We start from the raw sequence: 23,899 nt of genomic DNA on the forward strand, positions 1-23,899 counted from the left end.
CATGTTTTTCCCGTTCTGAAGAATACACATCTAAAAGTTCTTTTCTAACATGAACCCTAACATTTTAGTGCACCAAATGGTGGAAACAAGTAAGTGACATTTAGAGTTTACTCTTGCATTCTTAAAAAAACAGCAGGAGGTACTGCTGAAAATGACAGTTCCACACTTATAACAAAAATATCAGTTATAATAATAAAAACACCTCTACATAAATATAAATAAACATTACAATATAGCTATTATAATATTGCCAAAATAGAAAAATTATTTAATGGAGACCACTGGCTGTGTCCAAGATAAAATTACGAAGTGATTCCTAATGAATGATACACACTGCTGATAAAAGTAAAAGTTGAGGTTTTCCAACAGATGAAGTAAAGGCTATTTGCAAAAAAAAAAAATCACAGAAAACTAAGGCAGGAACACCTGCCTCTTAATACCATTTTTTGCTTCTGTCGTTTACTAATTTTATGTATCTTAGTACACCTATGAGGTCATCATAGTTTCCTTTCCCATAATAATATAACCTGACATACCCTGAACCATCTAACCTGAAAGAACCTGTCTACAGTTAGAAAGAAACAACACCTGAAAACTGTTAGGCCAGTTAGAACTTTGCTTCTAATAGGCTGAAGATGGTTAGTCTTTATTTTTCTTTTGACAAAACAATTTGTCAAAAATTAGCTACTCCATTACTGTGGTAGAGAAGTCATTATCTAAGATATTCACTCACACTCGGAACTGCGAACCCTGTCAGCCTCCTCCCTGTGCCTGGGAAGATCATGGAACAGATCCTCCTACAAGCTGGAAGCAGGAAGGACAGGGAGGTCACCTGAGACACCAGCACAGCTTTACCAAGAGTGAGTCCTGCCTGACCAACCCAGTGGCCTGCTATGATGGAGTCTACATCAGTGGACAGGGGAAGGGCTACAGATCTCCAGAACTGTGTAAAGTCTTTGAACAGGATTGCTAGATGGATAAGAAATCAGTTGGATAGTCCCATCCAGAGGGTAGTAGTGAATGGTTTAGGGCCCTGATGGACATCAGTGACAAGGGGCCAGTGTTGTTTAATATCTTCATCAGTAACAGAGACAAAGTACACCCTCAGCAAGTTTGAGCTGAGTGATGCTGTTGACATGCCTAAGGAATGCCATCCAGAGGGACTTGGACAAACTCAGGAACTGGGCCCATGAGATATAGCAAGACCAAGTGCAAGGTGCTGCACCCTGAGCTGGGGAAACCCCCAGTATCAACACAGGCTGGGGGATGCACAGATCTCTGCCAAGGACTTGGGGGTGCTGGTGGATGAGAGGCTGGACATGACCATGAGTAAAGGTTGAAAAAAGAGATTAAATTCCAAGAAGTCACATTAAAAAAGTCTAAAAAAAAAAATTTAAAAATCACACTTCATGTGATAGGAGGAAATCATTACACTCATATACTAATTAGAAGTTTTTATTTTATCTAGTTCACCTGCTGCCAGCTGTGGGTGCAGTTTCTTTAAGGTGCTGAGAAGGCTTTTACATGGCTTTTTAGGAAACTGCTTCCAGTTGATGCTCTTCTTATCATCTGATCTAAAACACAGGAAAGACAAAGAAGAACATATAAAATACAGATAGTATAAAAAAGAATAATGCCAACAGCCTTAAGTTGCTTCATTTACAGAAGACAGTACCTTCAAATAATTTTGAAATCTTGTCCCTATACCTATTTGTTAAAAAAAAAAAAAAATGGGACTGACATAACTCAGAATTTCATTTCTTCAGATACAGAACAGTATAAAGTGAGTAATGAGTGGAGTTTTCTCCAGTCTGCAAGGAGGATCTACCTTCAGATCTGATTTAGACTTTATAGACAATTTCCCTTTCAGATTTTTTATCAGCCTTGCTTCTATGATTTAAACACACTCTTCTTTCTATATGTGATTATTATACAAAGTCTATACTAGCATAATCCTGCCGCACCACTGCTGATACAAATAAAGGCAGTTCTGGTACAACATGTTACTGAAAGGGGCCAGATCAGTCTGGGAACTTGATGGTCATATGGTACTTCGCTATATGTCTATGGCAACCCAGTCCCATCTTCACAGTCTAACAGGTACTAGAAAGACTGGGAATTCAGTTCACAGTTGGAAAATGATTGTTGATTAAGCAGTAGGGTAAATTGCCTAAAGAGATGTTCATCTTTAAGGGGAACAACACATACAATGCTACACCTTCTTTAAGCAGTTGGATATAAATAAAGAGTAGAGAACAAATCCCAAGAACTCCTATGCCTCTTTCTAGAAGACAGGAGATGGGAGAGAATTGCTCTGACAGAGACTATAAAAAACCTCTTTGCTATATAACCTTACCAGTTATTACTACCCAAGCTGATACTTGCACTAGTTGTTTTTGCACTTTGCATCTGTGAAGTATTTGTTCCATTATTTGCTTTATTGGCATGAACACAGAAATATCTTAGGAAGGAAGCCAAATTTCTGGAGTTAAAGAAAAATTCCATGCTCATGGATACCTTTGTCCATTCTTTCCCCACAATAATGGCATGCCTATAAACAATATAAATGGTACCATTCCAAAAGTGACAGGAAAAAAATCCTGCTGAGAAAATAAAAGGAACTCTCAAATCTTTACCCTATAAAGACTAGTTAACATTTAAAGCTCATCAAGTATCTCATTAAGTATCAGAGAGAGTTAAAAAAAAAAAAAGAAAAGCAATAAGGAAGATGCTGAATGAATAAAAGATCTTTAATATTTTTTAATATAGCTTAAGAAAGATAGCAACATACTTGCTCTAGAAAGACACTAGACAAACTGATGTACTAGAAAATACCTAATTTTTCAGAAGTTATTTTTCTTTTAAGCAGTCTTTCCAAGTCAGCAACACTCCTGTTAAATGCTTTTACACCTAAACAAGCAAACAAATAAATCCAGCACTATCACATTGCCATAGAACTAAAAAGGGGCAGAAACAGAAGTGGATAAAATTAAATGAAAAAAAAAAAATCTTTCACTAACACTAATAAATCTTTCACTAATTCACTAATAACAGTATTTTCATAATTCTGTATTATCTTCAACACAAAATGCTTTATCGAGATTTAGGCTTACCTACACACCCCCAAAACTGAAAGATAAACTCACTGCCAGGTTAAAAATGCTTTATAACACAGGCACCAATACCTCATATTTACCAAAGTCAAATGGTACAGATATCAAACTCCTCAGGAAATCAAACATGTTGTATAGATCGGATAAATGCAAAATGGGTGGGAAAGCCTCTCCTGTTGACTGCCTCATAAGAGGTCAGCCACTAGGAAATTTTTAGTTCAACAACCAATCCAAGTAATGCTGGTATTTGGTCTTTCTAACGGTCCTAAAAGCATCTTGACATCCTTATGTCCCTGCAAAATCTCCTGGTTTTTTTCTCTTCTTTTCTGCAATACAATCCTCAACTTCCACGCTACTTATGAACAAAAATACAAAGGTATTTTTCCCTGCAAATATCTTCAAATGAGTAAGTTATCTGTCATGACTTCTTTCAATATCTTTTCTTTCACAACACCTACAATTATTCTCTTGGTGGCATTCTTTATTATCAACTGATGAAAATGCTTTTTGAAGTGTTTTCCATGGAGACTTAGGGGAAGGAGAAAAAAAAAGCCAGATAAAAAAATAAACACAATTTGCTCCATTGTTTACCATTTCCTGTGATGCTACTAACAAAGCAATGAATGTCAGTAATGTAAAGGAAGCATTGGCATCAGTAAAGGAAGGGTCCTTCTGAGACAGTAAAAATCAAGAAAGCATTTCACTGATCCACAGATTGAATTACTAACTATAACTCAAGTGAGTAAAAAAAAAAAGTCAAGAGTTAAAAAATTACGAGATAAGTAAAACTAAATGTTCACAGAGAAAAGATGTGTACTTGATTTAGTGATGATCACCCTCATCTTGAATTAGCTTGGATATGTCTTTCTATTTATGATCTAGTTAAAAATGGAAAGGTAGTTGCTAAACACCTGAAAAAGCTGATTTTTCATTTCTTTTATTTTACTCACATTATAGAAACCCAGAAGAATTATTCTGAATTAGCCTCTCCTAGAACGAGCAAAGAAACTGTTCAAGGAATACTTCAATTAAAGAAAAGTACTAAAAATACAATAATTAAGTTAAAATATTTTAGAATTAATGTAGCAAAGACACCAAATTTTGCATGATTGGTCTCACAAAAAATTTGGTCATTGTAACTGCAGAAAAATTTCTTTACTAACACTAACATAAAGTAGCGCCAGTGCAAAACAGTATCAAGAGTTATTATGAAAGATCCTGAAGTATTCATATTCATGTAGGCTGGAAAACACCTTTAAGATCTTCAACCACTTACATAACACTGCCATGACCACCACAAAACCATGTCCACCACTAAACCAAGCACTGCATCCACATGTCTTTTAAATACCCCCTAAGGCTGGTGACTCAGCCACTTCTCTGAGCAGTCCATTCCAGTGCTGGACCATGAGTGAAGAAAGTTTTCCTGCTATTTTATCTAAAGGTCCCCATGCTGCAACCTGAGGCCACTTCCCTTCGTCTTGCTGCTTGTTGCCTTGGAGAAGAGACTGACCTCCACCTGGCTACAAACCCTTTTCAGGCAGCTGTAGAGAGTGATAAGGTATCCCCACACTAGCCCAGCTCCCTCAGCTGCCCCTCACAACTCTTGTGCTTCAGACCCTCCATCACCTTGTCTGGACATGCTCCAGCACCTCAATATTTTTCTTCTTGTGAAGGGACCAGAACTGAACACAGAAGTTGAGATATGGCCTTGCCAGCACCCAGCACAGGGGGACAATCTCTAGTTACCTACCATTGTTACTAAATCTATAGCATCACATTTTTATAGAAAGTGGGAAGTGTTCATCCTTGACTAAGTTCTTATTTACTTCAAAGCTTTAGAAATGAGAAAAAAAAAAGGGGACAGTAACAAACAAACCACGTTGGAGCAAACAGTGCTTAACAATTTTGTCTCCTGAGCATTTCAGCAATCTCTTCATCTACAGAAAAATGTAAAATGCCCATAGAACTTACATGTAGACCATGTTTGTGTCTAAGTCAATGCACACAATATCCTGTGGTGGATCGTACAGATCAAAGTATCGTGAATCAACTCCAACAATAAATGGAAGAGGTGCACTGAGTACGGTGGCCAGAGACAAAGGACAGAGGGGGATATATGGACATTGCCACTGAAATGGAAATATCATCTGAAGGAAAAATTAAATGAAATAAATGAATTAAAACAAGACAACAGATATTGTACAAGAAAAAACAAGAAGTTACAACCAGCACATTGAAATGAAATTACTAAAAGCTTTGTAACACTATCAGAAAATGCCCCTAGGTTTGTTACTTTAATACAGTATAACTCTCAGTTAGCTATGCAAAAATTATGACCTTTCTAAGAGTTACTATCTAGGGCAGTTGAACTAAATGCTATTGCTGGGAAAAATGACCATTTAGTATGACAGCCAATTTAACTTAAAGCCTTGTTACAACTGTGGTGTTTAAATCAATTTCTCTCACTGCTGTACAGAACTTTGTACTTACAGCTACTACAGCTTCAGCAACTCCTGTCAACACAGCTGGTCTAAGGGAATGGAGGAGGATCTTGCCTTCTAGTAATACAAAGAGTAACAGAGTGGCACAGTTTTCTGGTCCAAGATTCATAAGCAGAGTGCTAAAGTTTGCTCCACTAAGGAGTGGATGGGAAGGGGGAAGAAAAGAAAAATGTTACAGGCTTTAAAAAAAAAAAATCACTGCTATCAAACTTCGGACAACTGTCAATGTTTGGGATCAACCAGTTGAATGGCGCTAATACACATCAAATACCCACCTATCTAACTAATAGGTGGGCATCATGTCATTTTAAGGCTTGTACTACCCCAAAGAAACTTAAATTTGAATTCTATTGCTAAAGAAACACACACTAAACCATGCTACTGCTACATTTGTGCTGTTAACAATGCTCTCTCTCAGAGATGCATGGCATCTTGTCCTCATAACAGCAAAGCCAATCAAATTGCTAATTCAAACAAAAAGAACATCAGCAGTTTCATATGATGAGTTACCTCACACAAGAATCTTGAGCTAGAGTACCCATTTGATCTTAGAATCACAGTATAAAACTCCTGTATGAGTCAAAATAAATCCACCATTCTGAAAGCAACATGCTTTTAGTTTCTACAATTTAGCCTCCATTCAATTTGTTGTGACTGTACACATTTAGGTATAGTAATGACATCTATGAGTACAAGGGTGTAAAATCTCTCCTTAGAAACATTGATACATGTTGCTTCGCAATTTAGTGCCTGGCTGCAATTTTTCACCTAAGTGCTTGTGTAACAAATGTGATTACAGATGGGATTATTCTGCATAAAGAATATTATATGATAATGTTTTGGGGTGAAGAGAATGAAAAAGGGAGAATAGGAGAATATTTTGTTTTTTAACTTGAAACCAAAGGTGAACAGAAGTGTTGAAATAAAACCACATGTCACAATCATAGCATAGAGATCTAACCCAGAAGATGCAGGCACTATCCACAGAGACTGCATCAACCTTCAAGCACAAATATCAATTTGTAGGTATAATTCTGAATTCCCAAAATGTTTGCACACTTGTGCAGTCATGGATTTCACCTAACTGCTTGATGTTACTGTCTGTCTTGGATCCAAAAAAGGGAAAAAAAAAATCAAGATAGCAGTCTCTAAGTTATTAAGTTTCGCTTACTACACTGGTTCTGAAATTATAAAATCTTTAAATAGGGGTAATTTTTTTCTCCTCACAAATGCCTTACAATTTCTTTAGCATTCCTGTGATAATCTGGCAATTCATCTTTATTACAGGATAATAGTGATATTATGCTTCCATGAGGAGCATATGTTTGTCAAGACAAGACTGTGCAACATCATAAATACATATTGACCTTCCTGTTTATAATACCTCATGATATTGCACTAATATTTGACTTCCTTCTACAACTGACTCCTGCTTGCCTCTAATTTTTTTAAGCAGCATACATTTAAAGCATTAATAATGATACCTTAATGGCAATGGTGTAGAAACTGGCTGTGACAATATTAATGCATCATGGGCAGAAAGCTGAAACACATAAAGTAGTATGTGATTGACATGAACAATCCCAAAGTTAATACAGTATAACATTCCAATATAAATATATATCCACAGTCTCATAAACTGCCTGGCATACAGACACAATGCCTTTGGGACTTGAGCTCACTAAGTGAACAGAGCTCATATTAGTCACTGAAACAATTCTGAGAATTACAGGAAATCCTCCGTGACTCAGTGCTGAGCATGTAACTGGTGCTAGGTGATTAAACAGAGAAGCACAAGAGGCAGTGCCCCAGGGGACTAACCTCTGACCCACAGACGTGGGTGGACAAGTGAGGGGAAGACAGAAAACAACCCTGCCACTGAGGTAATGCAAATGGTGCCTATAAAATGAAAGCATAATACATGGCAGATATTTCAAAAGTGCAAGTAGGACACTTCTGCCATCCACACCACCTGAAGTATGAAACTATTTGTTTCCTTTGCTAAATTGTCCCAGGTTTGTATAAATGTGAGAGAAGGCCAGCCCATCCATCTCCTCCCCTCTCCCTTCCAGACGGCATGTATTCAAAGCCATTAAAAAACAAAAAGAAAAAAAAAAAGGAAGAAAACAAGACAGTGAAGGTTTGATATTGCTGTAGCTTAAAATGGATGAAAAAAAAGGTTTTCCTTACCTGCACAAGAATCCTTGGCCTTTGTGGTGAAGGGAAGGGTATATTGTGCATAAAATGGGATATATGCCTGCAAAGAAGACAAGATATTAGAAAGACCACATCAGGAAGTAATGAAGTACTGAAAAAAACGTTGACCATATTTTAGAATTAATATGGTAGCAGGTTTTAGAAAGACTGTTAAGATTTCTTTACTGTTTTGATAAGTCTAAGAGCCTTTTTATTCAAGCTGAAATGAAGAAGCTTCATTCAGTCAATTGCATGCTTGAAAATTAATACCCACAGCTTCAGATATGTAAGCAAAAGATAAGAATATACTGGCATTTAGGCAAGCCACTTAAAATCCCAGACAGCCTAACCCTGTTCTACAGTTTCTAAAAAGGGATTCTGCTGACAGAAAGTATATACCTCACTGCCGGATGTCTTAACAGTTTTGAAGGTAACATCATTTTTCAGCCAACTTTCAGGACCATGACATCCTCTGCAGAGCTTGCACACATATTCATAGACAGTGTGCATTAGCTGCAGTGCTTGGAAGCAGACACAAGATATTTACTGCTAATGTACAGCAAGCTAAAACACAGGACTGCAAATGTGGCATGTATCACAGCTCAGACTGTTCTTGATGTAGCTAAAAAAAAAGGTATACAGGCTTGACATATTCTAAAAAAGACCCAGACTAAAATCCAGTTAGCTTTGCTGGCACTGCAAGAGCCAGTACTGTCAAACAGAAGCAGCAATAATTTCTATCAATACAACATAAACTGTGCAAACAGGATGATGGATGAAGTAAAGCAACCAAGCAACTGTGACATGCACAAATCACATGATTTCTTGAGCTTATAACTACATTACCAAGTCAACTTGAAAAATGTTTTACATACTTTTCAATGGGAAGATGATGAGGTCCAGAGACAGAGAGTTTGTAGATGAACATAAGAAATTTTCGAAATGCTTCAAAGAAAGGCCAGTGTGAGAGAAGACAGATGCATTTGTTTGAATTGATGGACTTGGAAGTAATCACTTTTCTCTCTACAGTTGTCAGAAGACCCAACTGTGATTGCTGTTTTTCCGTTAGCAGCTCCCGAGGATAAGGTTCATAAAACTGGATAGCAGCACCGTAAACCTGCAAGATGAAGAAAAAACAGCTAAACAGGCCCAGTACTTAACAGGAATATGGGCTAGAACTTTTGATACATCTTCAAGTCTTTGGAGCTTGCACACACTACAGCACTTTCGCTGGTACTTTATAAAATTACGTTATTTATGTAACATGCATGAAGCAGCCCTATAAACAAAATGCCTTGAACTCTCTTCCTCGTTTTCACTGCACCTTCCTCAACAAAGTAGTCATACTCAATGGAAAGGGAAGGAACCAAACGTTCATTTTGTGACAAAACCTCATCCATTAATTATCTGGGTAAAAAACATCCCTAAAATTTCAAACACAAAGCCTCGTGAAATGTCTCTGTTCAGTAAATTCCCCTATCATTACCAAACCGAACAACAGGAGTACTTTAGCTTTGACTTCCCTCATTTTATCATGTATACAAGATAAAAGCCTCTTCTAACATTCCTTCCCTATTTATCTGTGTTTCATAACTGTGTTATTCTGGCAATCTTAGCAAAAATGAATAAGGAAGAAAAACAGTAGCAGCTACTGCACTCCTCCTTACAAAAGAAGTATTAATATTTTACAAAAATGTGGGTTTTTTTTGTTTGGAAATGGAGAAGTATGTAAATTTTTCTCTTAGGGGAGTGAGACAGAGTGGAAGTAGAGCTGTTATCACCAACAGAGCCAATCTACTTTTTCTACAGAGCTAATCACATGTTTATACAGAGAGCCAATCACACATTACTATCACTTACTCCCTCGTACAGCTCACACACATACACCCAGCTGGCAAGTTGACAAAGAGCTGGGAGACCAACCCTAAGCAAAGCGTACCTTGCTTCTTCAGGAGTACCTCTTATACCTTCCCACCTGCAATCCAAGTCATATAACATGTTTTTGGTGCCTTTGTGTGCTGAGGGCCTTATACAGGTTCAGCATACAAATCAGAATGTTAGAAGATAGAATTCAGTTGTTCTGAATCTATCCCTTCGTGCAAATTCAACAATTTCACAACAGTGATCAACAAGATCACAAAGTCTTGGAAGCTCATTGGAGTCCACATCCTACCTCTCAGTGCACACTTTTCCTCTCCCTACCTTCCTGCTTTATGGTAACTAGTTTTCAATTCACATGCAGAGATATGTACAGAGCCCTGTTACATAAAGTCACATGCGACTGTCACATACAGTCACACAGAAGTGTCTTTTAAGGTAACCATGGTAACTGTAGAATTTGCTACATTGCTAACACATGTGTTAAGTTATTTTTAATATATAGACTAGACTTCCATTCCCATTACATGAAAGAACAGGGTTCTGCGAGCTTTGGTTTTAAGTGTATGGTTCAGCCTACATAGGATTAAACAGCAAATACTCTTCCAGCTGCTTCCTGCTTTGGCTCAATTTCATCTTACATGAAGGCTTAAGAAACATAATTTTATAAGGGAAGTATTAGACAATCTATTTTTCAAACACAGAAGAAACAGGCCCTGTCTATCTCCACAACAGCCATCTGAAATAAAAGCAAAAACACAGTATGGAGCCATACCTTTTCTGCAGAAGAGCAGGTCAGTACAAATGTTGAGAACACTGGTAGTGGATATTTGGTTTGAGGGTCCCAGCACTCAATAGTAGCTCCCATAGGAAGGCAGAAGAGGGGTACAGAATCTGACAGTGGAAATGATTCATAGTTCTCTTGAGGATATCTGAAAATTAAGCCTCAAAAACAGAAAAAAGGAAAGTAAGCACATTTTCTCTGTAGGTCCTAAATATTGCACACAGTGTATTTACCACAAAATATAGCTACATCTGACTTTATAACTTTTTTACCTGAACTTTGTAACTGCATATTATATCTAAAAAGAGAAAATCTTTTATTTGACAGTAAGACTAAGCCACCCAAGTAGCAATCATTTGAAAATAATGTATGAATACTGAAGTTATCCTTTGAGCTATTACACTTTTAGTAACTGCTCAAAAACGGTACATAGTGAAGATTTTTATATCAAACCAGTTGTGAGGTACTTGTGCTATTTAAATTTGCCACTGAAATAGATTTCAACAGAAGAAATGAAGAAAATGATAATTTACTGTAAAAACAGCTGTAATACCTTTATTGAAAATAGGATGAACTAGCTGACTGTCTGCATTCTCTGCTACTCCATATATCTAACTCTTGCTGGTAGAAAAAAGGCACACAACCATGGGTTTACTGCTGCTGCTCACCTTGCTTGTTCTGTGGTACACCAACTTCATTATCTATTCTTTCAACTTCTATTTGGTAATTTACTCCTTTCAAAGGCATTTGGTGCACTTACTGCTCAGCAGAAATGCTTCGGAAAGTTTTTTTGGGCTTCTTCAGAAATAAAAAATAATCTGTGGCAATGCATTAAAAATCTTTGAAAAGCCAAATTTGTCATTGTTCAGAAAGTTTTTCACTCTCAAGTAAGTAAGAAGAGCATAGTTGTAGATTTGAAGTGAAGAAACACATTGAACTTTCAATTTACACAGAAGATGTTTAGACCCAGAATGAAATACAGGTAAGCCTGAACAGGATTTTAATTACTACTCCTCCATTTCACCAATACAAGAAATATGAAGTATTTTCTTACACCTGTAATGTCTGATAAGACAAAAGTTTTCTAAAGGTCCTCAATTAGCAAGCCTGTCATGATAAGAACTAAAATAATAAAGAAAAATGTCATTCCCTTTTTCTTTTTTTCCTCTTGGAAAAAATAAGGAGAGCAAAGTAGGCATTCTAGAAGCTGATTTCAGCTGACATCCTCCAGGACCAGTATTCTGACAGACAGCACTTAAATTTTTTGAATTATTATTTTATTTTTACAAGGCATTTGAATCCTTTTGCTAACATGTGAAGACAGCTTCTAAAATTACTTACCAGCTTTATACGCTAAAGAGTTAGAAGCTGGCACAGACTTCTTGTAACAAAGGTATACACTGGAACCCCACTGAAAGACACAAGTTTCCTCTCAGAACCAGCAAAGATGACAAAGAGAAATCAAGCATTTGAATATATTCCCTTTACAAAGAAATCAGACATTTTAACAAAAAACATTACAGAATAAAATGACCAATTGGCTGCTGAGTGCATGCAAATGACAAAAAATGAGAATTCACCCTTCTCTCATTTTTTAGACATTATAGGATTTACATAAAATAACTAGACCATACACCACCACACTACTCTCTGACCTATTTCAACAAAAGAACAGGCAAAAGTGAAGCAGATTAATTCCCACCTTTATGTCTCCTTGGTTATTTAAAAGTAGACTCCTATGGGGACTTCACTACAAGAAGTAAGGTTCTAATGATCATAGTTTATAATTTGAAGTTTTATTGTACTTCTATAAACTGGTTATCAACATAGTGTTTTTGCAATTTGTCTAAATATACTGTACCATTCAAAAAGACTCACTTACTCCACTGCAAGTAAACTAAATGCAAAACAGACTAAATAAAAGAGAACCAATTAAAGCAAAGCACACTGAGAAACTCTAAGCAGCAATTATCATCCTTACAATACCTTAAGTAACAGCGACACTATGATTAACTAAGAAAAAAGCGTTTCTGATTCATCCCAAGTATCAGCATCCCCAAAGGGTTGCTGGCACCAAACAAGGGTTGTGAACACCAAATGGTGTGAGAGAGACAACAATAAAAAAACTTAAAACTTCATTGTTGTACTCATTAATAGAATGAATACACATGAATATGCAAACTGAAGTAGTGAGTAATCAGTATGAAACAGTAATTTCCAGAATGAAAGGAAATCAAAGCAACAAAACCTACAAAACTGACATCTCACACATGGTATAAAGAATGAAGGAATTGTGATGCGATAGAACAAAATTACAATAGCACTAAGTAGAGTTCAAGGAGCTCCTCCTTTAAACATATGTGTAGGGCTAAAAAAGAAAAAAGAAGGAAAAATAAGCTTATAGATACTCACCATACCACAATTTAAATTCTTATCCACTTTACAGAAAGTGTGAGGAGGGGTTTCCCCTTTGCTGGTAACAATAACACAGATATCTGTCACTGCCAGCGAGTTCTGAGGTCGCACTGGGGGGGCCCTTCTGTAGGTGATGAAGATGCGTTGCGAAGAAGCTGAGCTGTTGTTAACATTAGCGCAACGACCATACGGAGTGGCTTGAATCACTTCACAGCCCGAAATTATGCGCTCCTTCCCTTCATAGAGGACTCTGCACACACGAAGGAAACACTATTATGTGCATTCAAATAGATACAAAGTTACTTGAATGAATTTGAAGAAACTGTCCATCCATTAGCAACCTATGCCATCATTGCAACATTTTGACATGCATCTTTTATATTGTCTTTCATCATGAAGCACTTGAGGTTGAAGGAAGTGCTCAGAAGTATTTAAATTTATACTGAACTTTCTGTGGGAATAAATCAGGGTTACAGAAAAATAAAATCAAGCCAAATTGAAAAGGATTTAGTTATAGAGCTAGTTGGAATCCAGAACTATCAATGAAAAATAAATACAAATTCCACTTAAATTGCTTGCACATAAGGCAGTAGATAATTTAATCACTAAAATACCTGCAAAGTCTTCTAAAGCTTGATTTTTTTCTGTGTTTTTTATTAAGTATTTTTTGGGCTTGGGGGGAATTTTTGTTTGTTTGTTTTTTAAATAATTATTTTTTTTACAATCGAGGATAGAAGTTTGCGACAATGAGGCAGGAAGACAAACTAATACTTTGTTCCACAGTAAATGAAGAAATTGTAAGTACAGTTGACTATACTCCTGAAAGCAGGATATATCTTACATGGCTGTAAAGCAACATTCATGTGGTGCATGGCTTTTTTTCTTTTTGCAAAATCACTAATTTAAATCATAATCTCAGCAAAAAATGAAAGATCCTTTACAGCTTCACAGCAGCTAAATAAGCTGTAACATTTCTTTACCTAACACAAATCTATTAGAAAGTCACTGTGAAAAAAAATGTGGAAATCAAAACATATAACTTAACATTTTTAATGTACAGATGCTATTACAGGGCTTTATCTCCCATTCCACACCCAAACAAGCAATGGCTCCATTTGCTTGGTTCTCTGTAGTGTGTACAGATTACTTGTCACGTTCAAATCAGTTTTTGTCATAACAAGACTTAGGACAAAGGTAACACATTAAACCTTTGTACTTTGTGATATCCACCTTCTCACTCGTATTGCCTCACAATGTTAAAATAAAAAATAACCAGGCAATACATATTTACTGTCCCAAAATACCTTTGTTTAAAGGTTTGACAGACTAGTACTAAATATGCATTTGAAAACTTCGAAAGTTATGCATCTCAGCTAAAAAAAGTCTTTTCATATATAACAATCCTCAGAACTTTAAAGAAAAATAAAATTAAACCTCCAAATTTACTTAAAGACTATTTCCATCATTAAATTTGAATTAACAAATTATTACTGTTTATTACAATTCAACAGATAAAGCACGTATATTGTCATAGTATTGATGACAGACATGAATTACAGTCATAGAATACTTTAAAAAAGTAAAGAAATCACAAGAGTTGGGTCTATATTGATGTAGCTACCAGGCTGCCAATCTATCCAGCTAGTTCATGGAGTTCAATAATATTCAATAATGGTTTCAGTTGTAAAGACTCTGACTATCAGACTTTTAAAACAATGTGCACCCTCGGGTTCAAAACCAGCCTAATACCAGCATTTCCAAGTTGCAGCATCAGTGGTAATATACACTACCTACTGTTTCAAGGTATTTGTAGAGAAAGTACATGTAATTGAACTACTTCTAAACTAAGTCATGCTCTGGAAGAACACGTATTTTGTTCTTTTTATTGGGTTACCTCCTCCATAAAGTTAAAAAACCTCAAACAAAACAGAACCCAAACAACTACAATGGCAGCAGCTCTCAGGCCACATCCGTTGTGTGTAAGGAGTTTGAATGAACTCTTCATATCACTGTGTTACATAAATCAGAAGAAAATACTAACGGAGCAGTCTCCAAGAAAAGTTTCAGTTCAGTTTTACTTCAGTTTCATGTATTTTAAATAAAATAAAAATTATAAATTTATTCTAGAAACATTTGTCAGCTGTCAGCTTACAAGAAGGAACACAGCATTAATCAGACTGTTCCAGCATTCAAATTTACAAGTACTCTAAGAAAAATAAGTGATCAAGACTTTATCAGTGGGGTCACCTCTCACAAAAAGAAAATGAAAACAACACACACCTCTGCACGTATAGTAGGGAAGTATTGTTAAACCCACACTATTTCCTAACTTCATGCATAGTTCCAAACTTACGGTATGATGCTGTATCTGCAGCCACCACCCATGAATCACTCAAATTAAACAATGGCTTTAATGATTCAGAGAAAACATTAAGATGTGATGCATGAAATACTGAACATGACACCCTGTATATACAATGTCCTCCCTGACAAGGTAAGTTTATTTCTACTTGTTTCAACTTCCAAGTGTCTGCCTTTGATTAATTAGTACTGATCACAGTTAGACTTGTTTCCTGCCTTTTTACATTTATAGTTTGGTCTCAATCCTAAGTACACATTATTTGCTACATTATTCTATTAATGTCAATACAGTTTAATTTCACGCAAAATATAAACCAGTTTCCTCTAGATGTTCGGTCCTTTTCAAGAAAGACCAAAAGAACCTTATCTTCTCATTGTAAAACTGTTTGGCATTGTATGTGGAAGTTCTCTCACGCCCAGTTTTACTGATTTAAAAGTATACTTCAATGCATCAGGTAATAGAGTTTAGAAAGAAGAAATAAAATCTGTAGCTGTTGAGCTAAAAACCTTAAACCATAGATAACTTTGCTTCTGGAAAACCATTTCAAAACAGTCAGACTTTTGTGACTTGCATTTGTCTAAGACTGCTGTCCAGTTTCACTCCTCCTTCTCTAGGTCCAAACACAGTTCTGTCTCTCACAGCTCTTAGGCAAAATATGTCTTTGTAACATCTCTTCCTCTCTCATTTTGCAAGTATTGAACAATAAAAAAATTTATATAAATATTGTAAGCTTAGGGAAGTGGTGGATCAAGCAAATGGAAAAGATTTATAGACTGATTTATCTTTTATTTCTACTGCCATCTCTAGTATTATTTGTCTGAACAAGCAGGTTACTAGTTTCATCATTATTACCCTACGCTGCCCTAAACATTCAGCTGCAGTTGTCACAGTGGTGGGATTAAAGAACAATTGAAGACGCTGGCTGTTAAGAACATCTTCCAGTTTCTATTACCCTTCTTGAAATCTGAGTTCATTTTCTGTTTTGAAATACATCTCTGATGAAGTGGATCATTTATTAATTGATATGCCTGCAGACACTTGCAGAAATCAGGTGTATAGAATCACAAGGGTCCTTAGTACAGAAACCCTAAGCAAATTAAAGCCTCCCATACCATGTTAAAAAAAAATATCAGAATTACAAGAATCTCTGCTTCAGGCAAGAAGTCTCATATTCTTTCTTTTCTATACTATGTGTTATGAATTGCAAAACCACTTGTACTTTAAAAAAAACATTTTTCTGTGAGGTTTTTCTTCCATGTAAGAAAGATGTGCAGGAACTCTAACAGGTTCCTCAGTGAAGTGTAAAACAAAGAGGTGAGATTTTGTTTGAAAGTCTCGCTGCACCCAAACCAAGACAGACCTCAAGTCTCAGTTCTTGTTTGTTTCTGGAACATCAGCAAAAAAAATGGCAAGGAAAGCAACAGAATGACTGAATTATTTCATAGACCTACAAGCTTAAGATACTAAATTTTACAGCTACATGTAGGAAAAGGATCTCAGGGATCTTTTATCCCAGGAATAAACCTTTATTTTTCCAACTAATATTTTTTTCCAACTAATTAATCTGATTCATTCTGGGCAATGTAACATCCAAAGGCATGGCACATGGCCTAACTATATGCAAGTAAGTAATTGCAGCAGGAATTCACTCTAGCAACTTACAGACACTTTGATTCAACAAGCAGTGGACAAGTAGAAAGGAATGAGGCTGGAGGGCACAGAAATACCAATCACAAGGACAGTGGCAGACAAACAGCAGAGCATACCCCTATCTTCCTCTTCACCAAACAGCATTAAACTACTTTCCCTAAAAACAACACTGAAAGAAATACACAGACAGACACAAACATTCATCAAGAATCACTTGAATGCTCCGACTATGACGTAACAATTTTATACGTACACTAACAAGCCTGACATAAGAGTCGCACATTTCACCCTTTCAAGGGATGTACTCTTCCTGTACATACTGAGTTCACTCCGCATGTCATACAGGCTAAGAGGTAAAATATTATTTCACACTAGTTCTTTATTAAAAAAATAAAAACCAGCATAAATTAACCTTCAGACTATATATACATATCTTGCTTGAGCTCTACTTTTATACGAACACAATGGAATTCAGAGAAAAAAAAAAAAACACCAAAGAAAAAAAGATTGCTCTAACCATCTCTTGCACATAGTTGCAAAGCAGGACAAACAGCAGGGGGAGAATATGCATCATTGCTCAGAGAGAAAAGACTGCCATGATGCGTTAGGTGTGACACCCGAACTAGATCTGTCTACAACAAAATACAAAATAAATACTATTTGCCAAATGCAATCATCTCAGCCAGCGACTTGCCTATTTTGTTTACAAAATCTCCCCAGGCATTCAAGTTCCTAATGTTGTGGGAGACATGAAGTAAACATATGCTAGCCAAGTTGCTTCCTTAAAGGCACATGCTGAAGGCTGATTTTTCAGGAATTCCTTTGAGAAAACACTCCCTGTAGAAATTCTCCCTTTTTAAGAACTTAATGAAGTTTAACAAATTAGTCAAAATATAAGTTCACACTGTAGTGTCTCTTCTTGTGGTGCCAGTCACACACATGGGAAAAGATTATGTTAAAAGTCAGTTTCACTGAAGACCACTGGAACGCAGGTTAGATGATGAAGACGAACAGAAGTTACAACATTCTAGCTCAATTATACAGCTTGAACTATAACCCTTAAGAGTGAACTGTCTTGCCATGAAGCTGCTTTCAGTACTCAGATTTCACTATCAGTCTCCCCCTGAGTGGACACTGTTTCCCAGTAAGCATGCAAATTGTAGGTCAAAACCAGGGTATGTAGACCTCATGCCCAAGCATTCAAGCTTATAAATGAAAATAACTAGAAGTATTACAGCATATATATAGATGCATGATTTTTACTCCCTACTATTTACTTAATAACTAAGTAGGGAGAAAAATACACATTCTTTATTTTGCCATAGTTATAACAGAACCCCATAATAAAGCTCTATTTTCTACAATAATTAGTTCTACAATGTCTTTATATATTTTTAAATTTTATCTTTTACCACAAGCATCTTCTGAAGTCATAATTTTCAGATCAAGCATGTTCATGTTTCTGGATTTGGACTAGGTTTTTTCTATAAATTAATTCTGTGTTATTCTATCATCTTTTATGAAACTGCAGCAGAGTACTTAATTTCTCATATGATTTTATCAGCTTCACCTCTCTCTCTCCCAGTTTTTAATTAAAACATTATTATTAATTTAAAAAAGACAAGTTCACTAGAAGACTGACACTTTGTTTGATGTATTCTATACAGAAACACACAATAAGCAATACAGATTCAAACAGGACTTTTAAAGAAGTTTTCTCACATCTGCTTTTACCATCATCTATGAAGAATAAGATTTTACCATTATTGAAGGAGGTACTGAATTGCAATAGAAATCTCACCCAATGTCAGTAAGGGGTGGTTTGTCTCGGCCTCTCTTGTAGCAAAGAAATAGTTCAGGACTTTTTAGACTTCCATAATTTAAGTTGGCTTGGAGGGCTGTAGGGGTGGCCTCGATACAGGTATATCCCTCTGGGACAGTTTCACCAGCTGATTTAATTATCACAGCAATGTCAGTAATTGGAGCCTTGGGACCAGTTGACTTAGTTTCATGTCGGCTGATTTCTTGGTCCAGGAGGGTTGCCGTGTCTGTATCAGTGAGCCCTGCCACTACGAAATAGTCAGCCACTCGTGGACCTTTGTCTTCTATCATGGTTATGTCAGTATTTCCTGGGGAAAAGAAAAAGAGAGAAATCAAACACTGCTTTAAAGCACAAACCCTTTTCTCAACAACTATGAGGATGCAGAACTTCTGAAAAAAAATTTTTGCAAATAGAAAAATTCCTATATACAGAGTTCATGAAAATTCGATGGAAACTGCAAAACAAACTTTGACTTTTGCTGCACAAAAGAGATCCTGAAAGACATTGTGGAAAATCAGATTTCAGTTCTAGCACCACAGCAGTAATATTTTAGCACAAGGAAGTTTAAGTGAGATACAGGATAACTCAAAGCTCTTAAGACAGCAACTACACAGAAAATTGCTCATGTTATCTATTAGACTGTCCAAGCGCTTCACAGGATACATGCTGACGTAGGTATCCCAATCTAAAATCATCCATATTTTTCTGCCATTGTTTGTGAGCAATTTGACCACAGAATCATGTTGTCCATTTGCTTTGTTTTTTTGACAGAGAAAGAACAATTGCAAGTACTGGCCCACCACTTTATCTTCTGCATAATTCATCTATTTTGCTTTATAACATAAAGCTAACAGTGCGATCTTAAGACATTCAGCTGGCAACTATAACATCTGGAAGTCATTTACACAGATCACACATCCAAACCCACATTTCATCAGCTGATCAGGCAGTACACATCACTGCTCAGCTGCACATTCCAGACCTGGAAAGAGTTGTTCACTAAGCATGATGTTAAAGTAGTGAAACCTACGTTTCTATTAAGAACAAACCTACCTGCCAGCCTATGCTCAAGTACCTCAATTACAATTTCAAGTACCCAAATCTCATTAAATCATTTATTTTTACAAGATGACTAAGACATATTTAAACAGCAGCAGTCAAGCAATGAACCTGAATAGCGTTATACCTCTTCAGGAAGCTAAGTATGACATTCTTCTAGATCTCCGTGCTTCCATCACCAGATTTCTGTGAATCCCATAGAAAAAGCTAATGAGTAATGGAAGTCTGGTTCCCATCTTTAAAAACAAGACTGCCACAGCTGCCAAGGTCCCACCTACCAAGGAGCAGTGGTTCATGGGTATTACCACCAAAATTATTAGTGCACCAATACTGAGAAGTATCTTGTGTTCAGAATGCCCAAGTCTGGTGACTGCAGAAACACTGGCTTCTGCTGAAAGAAACGTAGTTTTGTGAAGGCAGTAAAATCTTGTTCCCTGCAACCTGATTTATGCTCCTGTTCTTATTCTGCTCTTTCTTACTGACAATATATTCAAAAGTCATTTTTGATCTTCACAGCACCCAAGATTTCTAAGACTTTTGATAATTAAGTGTAGTAATACACTTAATTATCAAATAAATACTCATCTGAGGCAAAAATCAGTTATCCATACTGCATATTTACTAAGAAATTTTAGCATAATATTATACAACTTGGGTGCCAAACACAATATTGCATGCTACTGTAGCATGAGATCAAAGTGTTGTACTTCTGTATTCCAACTACAGTTTTTATTTTCTTACACTGAAGTAACTTTTCAAATCCCTTCACACCTGAAAGGTGATGTATCTACACCCCTTAAAATATTTTTCCATAATACTTTTCACTGTCACTACAATGTTCTCTGAACACTTTGGCTAAGAGCTTTGTAGGACAATCCATAAGGAGACACGGAAGAGTTTGGCTCCCTTGCAAAGGAGAAAGCCATGGGACATGGCTATTTACATGACCGGATTTATGCCTGAAACATGCAGATGCCATATCAACAGGAACAATAAAAGGTTTATTCAATTTGTCAGGTCATAATTTCCTTGTTCTTCAGGTGCCCAAGTCTCCTGAAGAACTAGGAAATTACTCCAGAGCCATAGCTACCTGTGAAGCTCCTATCACCTTTAGGTACAAAACTTGCCCCAGTTTACTTTTGCTGTCATAAAAGGCACGAAATCAGCAATAAAATGCCTTACAGCTAAGCCAGTCAGCAAGAAACACAGGGGGAGTGGTTTCAACTTCATCTCTAGGTCTTCAGTTAAAAGGTCCCTTCTCACACTGCCACTGCTCGTTTCCACCTTCACTTTTGTCCGGAACTATAGTTTGTGCAACCACATAATGATCTGGAACAAGAAACTGCTCTGGCTGAATGCTAACCTGGCAGAGACTTAGTGTCCAACCAGAGCAGTTCTCCAGCGATTGCCTGTGTCAGCACAAAAGCAGCAGCAGTATGACCCTTTCAGTAGCAGCACTGACTTACTCTGAATTAATCATAAAACTGAGAAGCCTAATATGTTTCAGTTTGCCTCTCAGATGCTTGGAACTGTTCACAGAATTATAAAAATAAAAAAAGAAATAAACCATCCACTCTCTGCTCCTCTTAAAAGAAAGTCCTGAGCTAGAATATCTTGCAATCTATAAAATATCATTTAAGTTGAAATCAAATTAGTGGAAAAAGCTGACAAAAATAGCAAAATTGTTTGGCATCCTATATTTTTTTATTTATTTTAACATAAAACCTTTGTAAAATATTGCAGCCTTTTATTAACATTCATACAGCTCAGTATCATGTTCTCTCAAAATCATGGCCTACATTTACTTTTAGTACACAGAGCAGGGAAAAAAAACAACAGTAATAATAACAGCAAATGTCAAAAACCTCACTTGAGTTCATATTTTTAATCACAGCTCAAGTTCCTGGAATTGCACTAATGTTATCCTCAAATATGCTTTAAAGGGAGAACTTAATTTTCCTGGGAAAGCAGAAAGAGGAAAATTTAAAAGTACCTGAAAAAGTAAATACTAAGATTTGGAAAGTTAGAATGCAAATGAAGAGAATCCATGACTAAATTTTTATCACTGAGGCTCAATAAAATTGTAGCAACTAGTTGCTAGGGAGCATACAGTTGTATCTCCTTGTGTACATTACACTTTCCTCTTAGCCATGGCTATGTTTTACCTCACAGAAACTCTGGGTAATATGTGGCAGGCAAAAGTCAGTCACCAGACAATTCAGCTGAGATACTTGGCACAAAAGCTTTGTATGTCAGCACAACATTTAGTGAGTTTTTCAAAATGTTCCGAGTCTCTCAAAACAGCTCCTTTTCCACAAGGATAAGTAAGGTTTTGAATAAGCACTATAAGTCAGCTCTTCAGAATTTGTTCTCCAGTTTCAGAAAGACTTAAGGAAACAATCACTCAAAAGAGACATGAAAGTAATAGCTCTTAATTAAGCCATAGTGATCTTCACTAATGCAACTAGCCACCAAAACAAATAGAAACAGCAGAATTCGTCAAGTCCAAAAACACTCTGCCTTCTGAGCTGCAGGAAAAAGAAATCCTGTAGGATTTCTGGGGAACAAGACGAATCCACTATTATTTTCCATTATTTTTGTGATGACTCATACAAGAACAAGTATGAACACTGCTCCTCTTAACAGACAAAGGAACAAACATTCTTCTAAGAGCCCATCTATTCAAAGTTTTATCAAAGCAACTTTTCCCAAGAAGAACTTCAAAAGCTACTGTCCTCCCTCCATCTTCTATGAGCACAGTTCTGTACATCACAAGACTAAGAGAAAACCTCAACATGTAGAAAAATATTGGGATTTCTATTATAACACACAATAATGTGTTTCCTTGCAGGAAAAAACCTAAATGCAAAAAAAAAATTCTAAAATTAAAAACTGCCGTCTTTATGTTGGACAATGGCAATGCAGGATTTGTTGAAAAAAAAAAGGTCAACATACAAATTCCATGAAAGATTTTGGTTTTGAAGGCTACAAAGATACTCCATTTTAAGCCAAATAAGCTGAAAAAAAATTGGGACTTCCTTTTTAAGAACATGAGAAATGCTGTTTGAGGCATTGCAAACTCAATGTCCATATGGACCCACACAGGTTATGAAAAAACTTTTCAAGTGAAGCTGGTTTTCCAATTCATTCATAGTCCACAATAGGAAAGTTTGCTCTGAGCAGTTTAGGAACAAAACTATTTTTTTAAATAAAGGAAGGAAGAAAAAAAGGAAAAAAGTATTCAGAATAAAAGATACACTTTTAACTGCGACCCCCTCATGTTTTTCTAGAAGGAATTCCCATGGGCAGTAATTAGTTTTGTAGATGAAAAATATAGCCAGCCAGCACAGACCACACTTTAAGGCACTTAGTGCATCTAGCCTAAGATGAGATTTGTTCATCAAAAATATGCAGCAGTGAAGAAAATAGCATCTTTTCAATGCTAAATGCCAGAAACATGACAAAGTGTTCTCTCCCACAGTTCACTTAAGGCTGCTTCAAGAACGTAATGGTCTTTCTCACAATCAAAATGCAATTTTATAATTTTTCATAAAGTTCTAGCAAAAATACTAAGTTCATTTGCTATTATCTTCAACAAGGTCACCACCCTTTCTAAGGGGAGGTTTCATAGGGAAATTGCCTTGGTGAAAAGGATCTAAAGGTCCAGTTAGTTTCTGTAAAGGTGTTAAGTCTACCAAAAAAGGGTACAGTTAAATGCAGTTTTTGACAAGTGTCCTAAAGAAAAGGAAGCATAAGCTTTGTGAAACTGTGTGGAAACTGACAGTGGTCAAATAAGAGATTTTTAGGCTTCAGGCACTAGCTCGAGCCTATGGGAAAGTCAAGTACACAGTCTTCTCACTCTGGCCTGAGAAATCATAAGGAGGAATCCAAACAGTCATTAGAGAAGGAAAACAACCTTTGCAGGTGTTGTTTGTCACCTTGTTGTTTTCTTGCAAGAAACAGTCAAGGGGTATTAATAGTTCCTAACTGTCCAATGATAGTGATGTGTTGGTTTGATGACCATTGAAAGCTTCACCTTTTTGTACCTTCTCAGAACTGTCTATAAAAGAAGGTCTGGAAGAATAAAAACTGCTCTCTTTTGCAACTAAAGGTGGA

At 36.4% G+C, this 23,899-nt stretch overlaps 1 protein-coding gene across 2 annotated transcripts in view; it reads right to left on the reverse strand.

The window, feature by feature from the left end:
* The window catches only part of DENND4C (DENN domain containing 4C), a 71,980-nt gene that overhangs the window by 33,017 nt on the left and 15,064 nt on the right, over nucleotides 1–23,899 (reverse strand). For both annotated transcript variants that reach the window (XM_058865398.1, XM_058865397.1), the window contains 10 exons: nucleotides 18,704–19,031; nucleotides 12,888–13,140; nucleotides 11,817–11,886; nucleotides 10,467–10,636; nucleotides 8,689–8,930; nucleotides 7,808–7,874; nucleotides 7,102–7,160; nucleotides 5,607–5,751; nucleotides 5,088–5,263; nucleotides 1,474–1,574 (listed from right to left, as the gene is read on the reverse strand). In XM_058865398.1, coding sequence (XP_058721381.1) covers nucleotides 1,474–1,574; nucleotides 5,088–5,263; nucleotides 5,607–5,751; nucleotides 7,102–7,160; nucleotides 7,808–7,874; nucleotides 8,689–8,930; nucleotides 10,467–10,636; nucleotides 11,817–11,886; nucleotides 12,888–13,140; nucleotides 18,704–19,014 — 1,594 coding nt within the window. In that variant the 5' untranslated portion in view covers nucleotides 19,015–19,031. The remainder of the gene's footprint in view (nucleotides 1–1,473; nucleotides 1,575–5,087; nucleotides 5,264–5,606; nucleotides 5,752–7,101; nucleotides 7,161–7,807; nucleotides 7,875–8,688; nucleotides 8,931–10,466; nucleotides 10,637–11,816; nucleotides 11,887–12,887; nucleotides 13,141–18,703; nucleotides 19,032–23,899) is intronic.

This window comes from Poecile atricapillus, chromosome Z (assembly GCF_030490865.1).
Source record: "Poecile atricapillus isolate bPoeAtr1 chromosome Z, bPoeAtr1.hap1, whole genome shotgun sequence".
Taxonomy (NCBI): Eukaryota; Metazoa; Chordata; class Aves; order Passeriformes; family Paridae; genus Poecile; species Poecile atricapillus.